The sequence below is a fragment of the Artemia franciscana genome, chromosome 2, assembly GCF_032884065.1.
Source record: "Artemia franciscana chromosome 2, ASM3288406v1, whole genome shotgun sequence".
Classification (NCBI taxonomy): Eukaryota; Metazoa; Arthropoda; class Branchiopoda; order Anostraca; family Artemiidae; genus Artemia; species Artemia franciscana.
Genome location: NC_088864.1, coordinates 66,020,354 through 66,035,755, shown reverse-complemented (window position 1 = coordinate 66,035,755; position 15,402 = coordinate 66,020,354). Strand labels below are relative to the sequence as shown.

At 35.1% G+C, this 15,402-nt stretch overlaps 1 protein-coding gene across 1 annotated transcript in view; it reads left to right on the top strand.

Moving 5' to 3' along the window:
• The window catches only part of LOC136043969 (ATP-binding cassette sub-family C member 4-like), a 164,559-nt gene that overhangs the window by 137,370 nt on the left and 11,787 nt on the right, over positions 1-15,402 (top strand). Inside the window, exons 18-20 of the mRNA XM_065729052.1 lie at positions 4,375-4,525; positions 9,452-9,682; positions 14,621-14,788. Of these exons, the coding sequence (XP_065585124.1) occupies positions 4,375-4,525; positions 9,452-9,682; positions 14,621-14,788 (550 nt within the window). The remainder of the gene's footprint in view (positions 1-4,374; positions 4,526-9,451; positions 9,683-14,620; positions 14,789-15,402) is intronic.

Genomic DNA, 15,402 nt, shown 5'->3' with positions numbered 1-15,402 from the left:
AGTTCCGGAAAAATCAGTTTTTGACTTTGGAAATAGTTTTGTTTGTTATACAGAAAACATAATTTTTTCTTGTATACAGAAAAGAGTGGTTTTACGATGCTAAATATTAAGCTAATAGACACTGAAGAAATGAGTTCAAGAGTTCTAGATGTGATACTAATACTGCAATGGATGCCGGTTGATTTGTGAGTGCAAGGAAATGTTTGGTAGATATGGAATATTTTTGAGTGTAATTCAGCGTTGCAAGAGGGTTTAAGTGTAATCGTAAAGTATGTTTAAGATATGGATTGAGGTACCTATTGAAAAAACTCTAAAATAATTGTTATTCTCGGTTATAGTACAATATTAAACAAAAATGTCTCTATATAGTGAAAACGGTTTCTTTTTTTTTTCTTTATGGGCGGACATTTCAGTTGATTTGATGACGTCACACGAGTGCCTGTTTCACTTTGAAAAAAAAAATCCAATAGGTGAATTATTTTAAGCTAGTCTTTTATGTTTGTCATAGCAGAGTATTTTTTTTCTCATACTGGTTAGTTATTACACAAAATTTTCCGAGTTGCCAATGAAAAAAAAATTCCCATACACTTTTTCTATTTTTTATACATTGGGAAGTAGATCCTGTGTAAATTACACGATTCCCAAAAGTGTTAGTAGTAAGCTGGCACGTATACAAGGGGGCCTTCGGGCCTGCCCCCTCCCCCGAAATTTTGTGAAATGTTTAATTTCCCCATTGTTTCTTGGGATTTCTGGCAAAAGTAAGACCTTTATTAAGAATCTAGATACATGTGTGAAGCCTTTTTTGGGGGATTTTACTACATGCAATAATCCGGTCAAGTCACTGCCCAATTATTAACCAATTTTCTGTCTAACTTTTTACCCTCTTTCAAGTAAGTACCAATTGTACTGTTATTTATTTTTTGTAAAGAGAGTTTGCTTTCCACAGCAAAATAGAATTATCCTTGATATTAGGGCGTCTATCCCCCCCTTTCCAGGATAAAGTACAGCTTTTAATGGATCAGTTTTGGAAACTATCATTTTTCATTAAAATCTACGTTTTTGTAATAGAAGAACTACCCCCCCACAGCAACCATATTGCACTGTTAACCCTAAAATTTCCCTTTCAGTGGGATATAATAGATTAATCACTGGTTCTAAATCACTATGAACACAACATGAGTTTAAAACGTACTTTTGAGGCTTCAGTCTTCTTCCTCCCATCCGCTACAATACTACAGATTAAAGTTAATCTGTATTTTCCGATATACGTGCTTTTTGCATTACTAAATAAAAAAAAGTGCTACTTTATTTCTGCTTTTTTGAAGGTTTTGCCCCCCCCCCCAAAAAAAAAAATCATGCGTATGTGCCTGGTAGTAAGTGTCATTATAGAAACCCTTGTCAGCTACAGAAGGGATATGAAGCTGAGGATTGCAATTTCTATGCTGAAGAAGTTTGTGATTCTCACAGCACTGGATCCTTATGTTCCAATTGCCATTAGAATTAGTATGAACTGTCAATGCCTCAGAAAAGCCTATTCTAGGTGCATATACCTGGTTCTTACAACTCTCATCTTTTGAATTCGTAAGTGCGGTAAAAATATAGAACCGGTTATTCCGTTTGCAAATAGGCTAGTTGTGAATCAAGACTCTTAGACTGCAGTGTCATCAAACAGTTCGCTGTTGCGAGTTGTAAGTAAGGAGCGACCCGGCTCAGTAATGACCCGAAACTCTAAAAAAGGAATTTGATGCCAACGAAGGCTTCAAAAGAATTGGATTTTTATGCTGACTTTAAACATATAAGTTTCATCAAGTTTAGTTTTACCCATCAAAAGTTATAAGTCTGAAAAAATTTGCCTTATTTTCGGAAAAAGGGGGAACACCCAATGAAAGTCATAGAATCTTAATGAAAATTAAACCATCGGAGTCAGCTCATCAGAGAACCCTATTGTAGAGGTTTCATCTCCTATCTGCCTATCTGCCACATTTTTGCTCCTATCTGCAAAAATGTGGAATTCTGTATTTTTTGCCAGAAGAAAGATCACGGATGCGTGTTTATTTTCCCTGTTTTCTTTCCCCCAGGGGTGATCGTATCGACCCAGTGGTTCAAGAAGGTCAGGAGAGGGCTCATTCGAATTGAAACCATAAGTTCTAGTGCGCTTTTTAAGCGACCAAAAAATATGAGGGGTAATTAGGGCCCCTCCCATGCTCATTTTTTCAAAATTCACCGATCAAAATTTTGAGATGGCCATTTTGTTCACCATAGTCAAAAATCTACTAACTTTGTCTATGAGGACGACTTAATCCCCAACACTCCCGGGGGGAAGGGCTGCAAGTTGTGAAATTTGCCCATTGTTTACACATAGTAATAGTTATTAGAAAGTTTACTGACATTGTCATAGGGATTTTCAGGGGGAGATTTTTTTAAGGGAAGTTTTACACGAGAGAGGGGGATTTCGTGTCATGATTTGAAAACTGTCAAAAAATTAAAAAAGTCGTGTTTTTTCAACCAAAAGTAAGGAGTAACATAAGAGGAAACGATATTTTCGATATATGAGGGGATTCCCGTTTCTTATCCCTCACTTTGTTTGCCAAAGTTTGAATTTTGTTTCCCTCTAAGAACGACTCATGAGATTCAAGGGCCTTTGAAATTAAGAATAGTATTTTCAAAGAACGCTCATACTTTATTGGAAAGAACAAGGGATGAGGAGGGGGCTGCCCTCCTCACATAGAGACTAAGCTCTAATCATTTTAGGTTTCAATATTGTGCTCTACTGGTTGTCGCAAAAAAAAAATTGTTTTGAGCTTGTTTTAGAAAATGTGTTTTGTTGCTACTTTCATTGAAATAAACCCTTTTTCGAAGTTTGCATTTGCAAAATAAGACAATAAAAACACCCGCTTCCTAAGTTTATATGTTTTACCTCTAAACCACCTTCCTCCCCTGCCCTTCCGTGAATTGAAACTCATGGGAAAAAAACCATACGTAACGAGATATCCGAGGTCGAAAGAGATACATTTTATCTATTCTCATGCACTAACCTTCGTAAAAAAAAGAAATCCGTATTTAGATAAATACAAATTCAATTTCAATAGCTTGAGAGTTCATCGTGTATCCTCTATTACTAGGCTTCAAAATAAAAATCTTCCACATTTGACATCTTATAGATTGTTATCTCATTTACTCTGAACTTGCTAGCTGACGGCTAAATCACTTTAACCCAGAGCCAAGTAGAAAACTTGTTGTATTTATTTATGCCGTAATTTTATACCTATTCATATTTGTTGGTTGTTTACCCATTTGGCGAGCATATGCGCATGGTATCTGAAGGGACTGGGCTCATTAAATATATATTATAAACTAAAAATCCAAGCTATCTATAGTTGATTTATTACTGTTTTTTATAGTGTTTACGAGAATATCAAATGTTTCAGTTTAGAAAGTAAAGATGAAATCAGTTTTGGAATTAATCTGAAATTGCAGAGAAATTCTGTGTCGTTTTTTTTTCTATTTTTTCTTTATCACCTCTTTCTCTTTTATAAAACAAGACAACGGCAAAAAAAATCGCTCAAGTACTTGTCAAAGCTAAAAAGCCTAACACAGAAGAGATATGAAGTTCCTTCTGACAACCGTTTGCACTGAATAAAGAAAAGATTGGCCTCGAATATGGACTATTCTTGTCCCAGATGTAATTTGGAAGTTCACGCTGTGTCCCACATTCTTGCAAATTGCTAAAAGCTTTCTCAATTAAGAAATAATCGTTATAGTGAGGTACCTTTGAGTTTATGAGGATCTTGCCAACAAATAAACTGCACGAAGGACAATCGTTCAGTTTTATAAGTACGTCAATGAGGTGCTTATCAAAAGGTAACAACCTGTATTTTTAGGAGAGGATGGAAAAGATTAATACGCCTGTTACTTATTTTGTGTTACGTATAATTGAAAGCTGTGTTGTATGTACATCCAGAAAGTTTTTTTTTTTTTTTTTTGGGGGGAGGGGTTGTATTCCTGAGGCGGTAAACAGATGTTTTGTCTAGGCTGGTTGAGGATAACTATAAAATAAATAAGTGTCTGTATAGTTTTCTAGCTACTCAAATTGGGTATTTTATATAAAAAAAGAACCTTTTCAGGAAAGCGACTCATGCACCATCCATTCCCAGGGTGTAAGCTTAGGAGCATGGACACAGGAAACTTTTCTGTTTTCTTTAAGATTGTTTGCATTTGGGCTTTTATCTCTACGATTGAAAGTACTGCTTTCTTTTGTAACTTTAAAAGATACAAATGAGTTTTCACAACTGGTAAAGGGGTCAAGCATAAATATCATAGCTAGTTTTCCAACTTATCTTCTTGATTAGTAATACTTACATTTTATTTTTTCAGATTTTTCTGACTGTGATTGGAATTTTCGTACTTGTTGGTGTTGTAAATCCTTATTTACTTATTCCACCGATTCTGTTGGCAGTCCTTTTTGTATATTTAAGAAGATATTATCTTTTGACTGCCAGAGATATCAAACGACTGGAAGGAGTTGGTAATTATTAAAATCAAAAATCATTTTCTCTCTCTCTCTTTCTTTTATTGGCTCGTTTTTATCAATCTACCAGCTTGCATTTTAGGTTTTTTTTTTCACATAGAGTTGCTATATTTGTGAGTCATTTTTCTCCAAATGTTGGATTAGTTCCGATTTTTACCAGAATATGTGCTTCCAATGGCAGTAAAACAATAGAAAATCAAAATTGCTCTTTCTTACATACTTTATACCCTTTTCTTTTACTTTATCAATAAAACAGCTATATATATATATATATATATATATATATATATATATATATATATATATATATATATATATATATATATATATATATATATATATATATATATATATATATATATATATATATTACGAAAAATGTTTTTATTTAAGGTACCAAAAATTCACTTATATATATTTTTCTACTTTCTTGTGAGCCTGACTAATTTTCTTTGTTTGGGAGGGGGAGTTTAAAATCGTTACCCCCTCCGCCCCCTCTTGACACGGCCTTGGACACAAATGATTGATTAAGTATAACGAAAGTTATAAAAGAAACACTAGTGTACAGTTATCAATAATACAAAAGGTTAGAACACTTAGAACACCAAGCTACCACAGCCTCTGGCCGTGGTAGCTTAGGTTTTAATCTTAGATTAGACAAATTTTTGTCTTGGAGAAGACAGATTTTAGTCTTTAAGAAGTAGAAAATAATCAATTTTTTTTTTAAGTCATTCTCAAAATGACCTAAAAAGTGACAACAATTTCATCTCGAAAACACCCAATGTTGTCGCTGTGAGACCAAAAGATTCAACTTAAGTGTGATTGTCCATGTCGCAAAATGTTTGTGCATATTTTTGCCTGTGTGTTTCACGAGCGAGTTTTTAATATAAGTGCTCATTTATATCAAACAAATAAGAATAATTATGAAGCTATTTATTTAGTACTTAATAAACTTTTCAAAGTTTAATTTATCATTTCATTTTCTCAGGGTAAAGCTCATCTATTTCAACGTTACCCATAGCCTGTTTGGAACTTGTTTAGGATTAAAAAGGCAGACGTGACCTACGTTTTTCGGTATTTTAGCTTTCAGAATAAACAAAACCAGTATATGAATTATATGAATGAAAAAAAAGAAAAGGCTTAGATACACGCTATTGTATATTTTTGCAGAACTTTGTCGGTGTCAAGGTAATAATATAGGTGTTCCACAAACTGTGTATCAGTTGATTTTTCCAAGTTACATTCCTGTGGCCTAGTTAGCTTCAATGTATCGTTTGAAAACCAACCATCAAGATCAAAAGATAAACACTAACTTTGATTACGTCAGGAAAAATCAGGGGCGCTGCTAGAAAAGTCTTCGTTTTTTGGTGAGGGGCTGCAATTAACTATTTCTTAGGTTGGGCAATGCCAGCTAACCTGGGTCTGATACAGGTGTGCTTATATCTTTTTCTCAACTAATCTACTGAGACTCCCATACGCCATATTGAAGAAATTTGAATTCTTATGTAATTTGAATCTGCAACAAATTGGTAAAGGGTAGTTTTTAGGCACAAGGAGTTGTATGTTAAAAACAAAAGCTTTTTCCCGAAGTATATATATATATTTTTTTTTACCACTACCAAGCATATCTATAAGTTGCACATTTAAACTATTCATAAAAGAACTAGGCGTGCATTCTCCTAGGTGTATCTAAAGAATTATTGTTGTTTTATTTAAGTTTAATTTCCATTGCCTCTTGAACAATTTGTTTAAAAAAGGTCATTGCCAATTAGAGTGGTCTTCAAAAGTAATGAACAATCAAGTTTTCGAAAATTTAGTTGCTCAAAGCTGAATCGAAACAAACCTGTAGAACACTAGTAGAATTCTGTGATCAAACAGTTCGTTGTAACGAACTGTAAGTTAGGAACAATGTGGCTAAATAGTAATTGAAACTCTGAAAAAAAATGGAATTTTGGTATCAATAAGTATATCGCAAGAAATGGCTTATTATCTTGATTCCAAATATATAAGATTCATTAAGTTTAGTGTTACCCATCATAGGCTACTACTACTACTACTACTACTACTACTACTACTACTACTGCTGCTGCTACTGCTAACAACAACTCACTGCAGCTACCTGGGGTCAACACAGCTACACGCTTCCCCCTTTATCCCAATCTATATATATAGGCCTGGGAAAATTTGTCTGATTTTAAAAAAGGAAGGGAAAACGCCCCCTGAAAGTCAAGGAATCTTAACAAATTTCACACCGTCAGATTTAGCGTATCAGAGAACTCCATTGTCGAGGTTTCAAGTTCCCATCCGCAAAAATGTGGATTTTTTTCCCCGAGAAGAAAGATTAAGGACGCGTGTTTATTTATTTTTATTTATTTTTTCCTCCAGGGGCAATCGTATCGGACCAATACTACTACTGCTGCTACTGCTAACAACAACTCACTGCAGCTACCTGAGGTCAACACAGCTACACGCTTCCCCCTTTATCCCAATCTATATAAAGTCTCCATCTTTACACCATCCCAGGAAGTTCCTATTTTTTTACGACATCCTTTCACCTCAACCGAGGACGACCTGCTTTCCGTTTAACCCTAAACGGTGGGGTGAAAAGCACAATCTTTGGTAATCTGTCATCCTTCATCTGCAGAACGTGCTCTAGCCATCTCAAACCTTCTCTCATTATAGCCCTAGAAAACGGGGTTGATCCAAACCTTTTATTCAGCTTACTGTTTGGAACACTGTCAGTCAGTCGGGTACCTAAAACAATCAGTAGGCAATTTCTGTGGAAAATATTTAGCAAATCTTCAACTTTTTTTCAGCAACTGTTGAAAACAGTGGTTTCTTTTATTTTATGAAGTTAATCTTTTGTCAAATATGGAATTTTCGCATGTAATCAAAAGCTGTCGGTAACATGTCACCAAATAAACAGCTACTCATTGTATGTCAGAGTCAGTTTGTTTAATTGACATTGTTACCGTTTTCATTTTTCTTTGTTTTTCTTGGGGGGGGGGTTAAACTCATTTTAGCCTGAACAGTATCTAGCTTTTGATAGAATTCTTTTTTAGAATTACATAGGCCTCTAAAAAGACTTTTTTATGTATCGACAATCCTGTTGACCTCCTGACAACACTAACAGCACAGCCAATAAAGATACTCAAGGGGATGAGAGCGAAACCCCAAAATACGAAAGTGCTCTTTGACAATGTAGTGGATGCTTTAATGGGTTTTCTCATCTCTTCAGCTACTCCTTATCAAATTTATAATTAAGTTGAACATCTCCTAAAATGAAATTATTAACTGTTTCTGTACTGACTACAACTCAACAACTACCAAATATTACTCTAACTTCGGGGATTAAATTTTCTTTTCCTCTGAATTTCTAAAATACAAAAGAGTATATTCAGTTTTGAAATAGTGCATTTCTGCTATTTAAGCGAAGCCTTTTTTGCGATTTTGACTTCTTCCGTGTTCCGATGTATCTAGAGCTTTTTTTTACAGATGTGCCGGTAAAAATGGTGGGGAGGAGGAGGGAAAGGTCTTTCAACGCGTCTCATTGCCTCATTTCCTTGAAACAATTTTCTTTGTTTGTGCTTGTAACTTTATCTCTTGTATTAGCTAAGGTGCTGCAGCAGTTTCTTTACAGTTGTAATTTTCTTCTAGTTTTTTTCAGAGCCACAGAGAACAAAATTCATTTGTTTTCTCGTCGTCAGTTGTTTCTAAAAATTAATCAAGCTTTCCAGGTCACATCAGTATTGCAACTTTTTGTTTGCATTAAACATCGAAATTGAGAGTTAGCAATTGAATTTTAGTCAATTCACTATAATATAGAATAGAATTTATTTGCCATAGAAGCCCATAGATCATGGCAAAAAATATAAACAAAGAGAAATTACAAAGACATTGCACAAATCCTAACATAATCCTACAGAAATATACTTCTATGATTCATCACGAGACGATGGAATCGTGCCAAGCTTCTGATACCCATAAAACACTTATCCGCTCGCACTCTCACCAACCATTCAAAATCATAATCCCCCCTACCCAACACTTCAAGTCTCCAGTTACTCAGCTCCTCACATTCACACATCAAGTGATCTATGCTCTCATCTAAACCTTCCCACAAGAGACAAAAATAAGAACCAGCCTTTGACCTTTCCCTCCCGATAAACCTTTTTCTTTGGCCCAGTGGCAAAATATCAACCCTCATTTCAATTAATAACTTTATTTCATTTTTATTTAAACCCACCTTAAAAATTAAAACTTCACCCCAGATCATCTTCGACCAACAATAAAGACCCAGTGAATTTGAAAGCGGACGCTTTGTATTTCTTGGTCCTTTAAAATCCTTTTCAACTAATCCTCTTGCTTGGTCCCCCATATCCTCAAGCCCTAAACCAATCTCCTACATGTGACTTAGTCCACACTGATCTAATACATTCTTAATTTAGTACGGTCACCCTCTACCTGAGCTTCCCTTCAACATTTCCAAATAAGGCGCCTTCATCACTCACACTCTAGGCACCACTGAATTTTTTTCCCAAAGCCTAACCATTCTAATTAGCCTACGACTTCTTAAAGAAAACAAACCTCAATGGCCTCTAACTACTAAACTATTTGTATGCTTAATTATCCTAGCCACCTCAAATAGTATCCTAATTGCACTTTTTCTAGCCTCCCGTCGCATACCCCAAACTTCAGATCCATAGTGCATCACACCTAAAATTTTGGCCCTGAAAACCTCTTTAACTACTTGGATCTTTTTGATATCTTTAAGCTGACTTCTTAATACCATATTACAAGATACCTTGCCTTTTTCGATCCTACTTTGTATATGGCTACTACATACTAGTGGCCACTACGGGCTTGGTTTGTTTTAACACCGAACCGTATGTATGTTATGTCTAAATGAAGCCTCATTTTTAGCAAGAAGTCCTGTTTTCTCTCACCTAAGTGCATCGCTTATTGGACTTACCACAGTACGTGCTCACCGTGCTCAAGATGCATTTACAACGGAATTTGACCTTCATCAAGACCTTCATAGCTCATCCTGGTACCTATTTTTGGCAACTACTCGGTGGTTTGGAATTTGGCTTGATTGGCTATCAGTTCTTTATGTTGCCAGTGTGACGATTGGCGTTATGGCTATGAAAGATAGTAAGTTTGTGTTTTCTGTGCCTATTGCAACTCTTAATGGGGTTTCGTTTTCCATTTACGGCATTTCTGCAAAAAAAAAAGTCTTAGCAAAAACAGACATGTATTCCATCACCGCTTGTGCAAGGCTTTCACTAATATATTTACGGTTCCAAAGAAATTATCCTAGCAAGTAGTCCAGAAAAATCATCCAAGTCCTGACAAAATAAGCCTTTTAACTGAGGGGGGGGGGGGTCAAAGCTTACAGTTTTCTTGAATTAAATACTATATCGGAATTTTGTTTCTTAGGGTGTTTCAACCTTTTTATTATGTTCCTTGTATATCTGCTTAAGATGTATGTTCAATTTTCAGCCCTGTTATTGCTCAGCTGATGAATAATCCAAGATCCCACAATGTTTTCTTTTATGTTTCTCAGTGAATATCTGGGAAAATAAATTCCAGTGGAAAACGGTTCTCTGGCTTAGGAGCGGCTTCTGTCTCCGAAAATGGAGGGGGTCTTAAAGAATCTTTAAGCCCTTTAATATCTTCTATGTATTTCTGTGTCTTGAATCTATCTTTCTAGTTACACCCCTAAAAGAACTAGTATTTAGTGTTTAATACATCTTTACGAATACAAGTTGTATCTTAAACCTCATTTCCTACTCTTCATTAATCATAATTACTAAAGCAATGCCATAAAGTTAAGCGACATGCTAAATTATTATGACCTATATAAATAGTCACAAAGAATCCACTACACCCCAAAAGAAAGTTCAAGCTACATTTTGTTTTGACAATTCAAAGCTTAGCTTACTTGCTATAGTGGTCAAAAGTGCAAAGGCGAAAAATTCTGCAGAAAATTCTAAATATCACATTTTTTATAGATGGTAAACAGCTTTTTATTTTTTCAAAGTGGGGCAATTTTATAACCTACTATTTTTCATATCAATATATTTATACCATTTTTATTTCAACAGATTTATTAGAACTTTAACTCTCACCACATTTGACATTAAATTTATGACCATTTCCACTACCTACCTACGACGCATGATATTCGAGGTTCCTTTTAAATTGCTGGTATTTCTTTAATTTGCAAGTTTATCAAAGCAATCTATTATGCGCACCTCACTAAAGAAAATCCTGGATCCGCCCCTGTTAAAGATCCTTTAAAAGAAAAAGTGGTAATGTAGAGCATGGATAAGACTATCATATTGAATTAATTCGGTAAATTTTGATTGCGAAATCGATTGTATTGCAAAAAGTAAAAAACAAAAATTAAGGGAGAAGTTTTTTAAATGAAAAAGAAGGAAAACAAATTCAATATCTTAATAATTGAGGGTGATATCTGCAAATAGAGAGAAATGAAGGGATTTACTTGTTGCAGGTAGTAAATGGATTTGATTGGTATAGTTTCAATTCGAGGGTAAATACCCCATAATACCGATCAAACAACAATCTCCAGTTACTAAATTGACTAGTGATTCTTTAAAAAGACACGGAAAGTCAGAGAAAGTGTAAACTTCTTCTCCTCTGATTCGCGTTACCATTTGAAATGATTATGCTTTTTTATGGCATTTTCATTCTTTTATTGATGTTTATGTCTTCTGGGAAAACTAAACATGGGTGAGAGGATGCTTGTTTGAAATAACTTTATTTCTGGACTTTTACTTTCGGGTAATTAAATGAACAAATTGACCTAAACGTACTGGTTCGATAGTTCACTCCGAAATACTGTTTTGACCACCTACCCAAATCTGTTTCCTTAAAATGGCTATATACAACTTTTACACAGTTGAACAAATACGAAACATTGTTTCTTTTTTTCTTTAATAGTTTTTTAATATTATTCAAACTTTAATTCCCCTTTAAATAGAAAAAATTAAGGTATTTTTGACTACCATTCTTTAGATAATGATCAGCATGGTTGAGTTGTTGTAAATTTTTGTTGTATTTTGTTGGAAGCTTTGTTATGTTTACTAGGCATAGTAACTGGGATGTAACTTCAATTGTGGTTCCGGGAGTCACATTTTTCTAAGTGAAATAAGACATAAAAGTACTGTTTTGTTTTATTTTTAAGATTTTTCGCTTTAGAGTGTATTTTTTTTTTTATTCTACTCAAAGATAAAAAACTCACCCCTTGACCTTCCTTTAAGTGATAATGTCAGTCTTTTCTTTTTTTGATTATATTTGTATCCTTTTCCTAAGTAGATTCAACTTGTTCATACACTCAACACTTAAGTTGTGGAAACTCATCACAGCCCTGAGATCGCTACTCTGCTATCTCGTAAAACAGATGTAACCCTTAAAAAAAATGCAAACGCCATGTCCTTTCCATTCTGCTAAGAACTCTCTCATCTCTTCCTCTGAGAAAGTTTGCACTTTCTTGAAGTCATTGGATGAATTGTTAAAACCACGATTGGACAAATCCAGCATGTCTTCCTCAGATTCTTAAAGCACCCGTATTTAAATACCGCACTCCAGTATCTCAATCTCGGCTCTAAGACATTTCTATTCTACGTCTTAAAAGTATATTAAAGTTCTCTCACAGTAGTATCTCCCCTACATCTGTTCCTTAAATGTAAAATGAGTACATATAGTGTAGAGATGAAAATAGTTTATCTAAAACCCTTTGAAGCTCCTTAATTAATAACTTCTTGACTTGGTGTGTAATTTAAGTACCGTTTGTTTCAGCATGAATGAGCGTGACTAGTAGTTGCGTAACTTGATCTAAACATAATTTAGAGAAACATAAATAACATTCGGATGATAAAATTTTCGCTTCATTTATAAATTGATGATTATTGAAAGCTAAAAATAGAAAGTCATTTACTAAAGCACTAATTAAGGGGTAGTATAAAATTTTGAACGTTGAGTAGTTCTAAAATTTTAGTGATCATAGAATTATTCGGTCCATTTTCCATACTTTCTCAACTTTAAACTCCCCAGCTTCATGGCTCACTTTCTAGAAAAATTCCTCTCAAATTTCCATTCTGGATTCTATTAACGGCTGAAGTACCAGACTGCTAGTGACCCTCTCCAAATTACAACTGTAAATTGCCTATAATTAAATTAAATTGAGATCGACAATAACTTGTACATGTTGCAAGTTCAAGCTGCACTCAGCTCATCGTGTCATCCAGCAGTCGACGAAATGCTTCTTTCCAGATGTTTTGCTTGAGTGTGATAGGCTCTAGGATGTTAAGCTAGTGACGATCCTAACGTCGCCCAAATTTCCTGAAGCCCCCAACAGGCAGAAGGTTTTGACTCGAATGTTGCGAGCCACGTTTTCTTCTGTCCTCCTGCTTTCTTCTTCCATGCTGGTAGTGGAAGGGATTTTTTGAGTAGTTTTTTGCTTGTTTACTCTTCTGATGTCCGCCTGGTGTTGACAGAGCAGCTTCTCCTAACTTTGTCGTTTGAGAATATGTCTTAAAGGGGAATGGCTAGTATATATCGTAGGCATTTTTGTTGTAAAACGTTTAAGGTTTGACGCTTCCGCTGCTTTCGGAGACCCAGTTTCACAACTCATAGAGAAAAAAAGAGAGCACCAAGGCTTCGTCAATTCGATACTTTGTGCGTAGTGAAATTTTGCTGCGCATCCAAAGGGAGTTCTTCAGCTGCAGAAATATACTCCATGCTGAGGATATGTGGCTCTTAATCTGCTCTAAAGATTTCCCAATTACATCTATCATTGAGCTAAGGAATTTCACCGACTGAACATTTTCGATTTGACGACCATTTTAAGTCACATGGGTGCCATCCATCCCAGTCATCCGCATCGTTTTTGTCTTTGGTAAACTTATTTGGAGGTCAGTTGGGAGTGCTCTACTTGTTACTTCGTTAATGATAGCCTGGGAATCTGCAACAGATATAGCAGATATTCCTACATAATCGGTATAATCAAGATCCATGACGGAGAAGATCGGGCTCACTGTTTTACTTTTATACTTGCCGATGGCCGTAAGAACTCAATCGACGATGAAGTCGAATAAGGTCAGTGAGACTACGCAGCCTTGACGTACACCCTCCTTAATCAGGACCAAATCCGGGACTACTACATTGACTCTATTTTGGCCCTTGGTTCCATTATAGCATGTCTTGAGTAAGCCTGATGATGCTTTTTGGGACGGATCTTTTCAAGCAGCGTTTAGACACTGCTTTATGGTCGTTTTTACTTTTATCATCAAGAACGGCACTCCTAATTACCCCGCCCTGGCGCCTTGTATCGATCATGGGAGTCTGGGATTTATGATAATATAACCACTAAAGTTGGCCGTTATATATGCCTGTGATCTTAATGCCTAAGTCTCAGTTTATGGGCCAATAGCATGGACCCACTTATGATGGGTTGTGACTCTTAATGAGAATTGACTTTAAGACACAATGCCTTTCAAAGATGATAAGTAAAATGTAATTTAATAGCAATGTTGCAAGTTAGAACAAACAAAATTCAGTTTTTTTTTTTACTGAGATGGGTTAAATATTATGGGTAGAACCAGAAGAGCCTCTTCCACTGCCTCAAGTGAAGACCTCTGATATATAAAAAAATTGAAAAACTTTGAGAATGATAGCATAGTTAACTAATCTTCAACTCTCCCCCCCCCCTCTCCCACGTCTCTTATTTGCCTTTTGTATAAAGTAATTGATCATTGAACATTCTAAAGGAATATTAGGGTAGATATCTAGAATTAATATAGGTACTTCTTCGAAATCTAATGCAGTATCCCACATTTAGGAATTTTTTTTATCTTAACTAATGAGGAATAAATACTTTGGTGACAGGAATCAAATCTTTTAATGCTTGCTGTGAGATAATCTTTACAAATTTACCTATTATAAACATTTATCTAAATAACCATTCCTTTGCTGAGACCAATGGTTTTTAATCTTACCTCTCATCCCCCAAAAAACTTCGTTTGCTCAATTATTAGCTTAATTTATTTCCTCTTGTTTGTTTTTCAGCGCTTGAAGGGGGTGATGTTGGACTTGCTATTTCTTCTGCAATGCTAATGACAGGGATGTTTCAATGGGGCGTTCGACAATCTGCAGAAATGGAAAATCAGATGACTTCCGTTGAAAGGGTACTAGAGTATTCGAGGCTCACGCCTGAAGCACCTTTAGAAATTCCAGGTTAGTCATTAAGCAACATGGAGGTCTAACGTTGGTTTATACCCTCACATATACTGAGTAATTTCTGTTTGTTTTAATTTTAGTGTTGCTTTTTACTTTCAGTTGAAAAAAAAGTATTTTTTATTAATAAATATATAAAAAGAACCTTACTTTGAACCTTAATCAAGGAGATTCACCCTCTACCATCTTCCATTTGGAGCAATTTATTTGGAATAAGAATATAAAAGATATGTTAAAAGATGAATTATTGCACAAGATTTCACATTTTTAGATAGATGCTTGTAACCTGTACATTAGGGCTCTCTAACATGCTTAATATGATGTTTTGATTTTTTGGGGTGGGAGGGGATTTCTCTTTTTTGAAAATCAGGAAATTTTCTCTGGTTCTTTGCTAGTAATTTTACGAGCTCGCTTGCATTTTATGCATTTGGAATTGACATAAAAAGCCGATTCTTTTAATGTTCTGAAAATTAATGTATCTTTTATAGGGTTTCAGTAACTATTTGCACATGAATCTCATATTTACGTTGCAAAAAAAAAAGAAAAACCTTTCAGGATAAGGTGACGACCTTGGTGTTGTTGTTGTAGCTCTTTGGTCTATTTGTCTTGCTCGA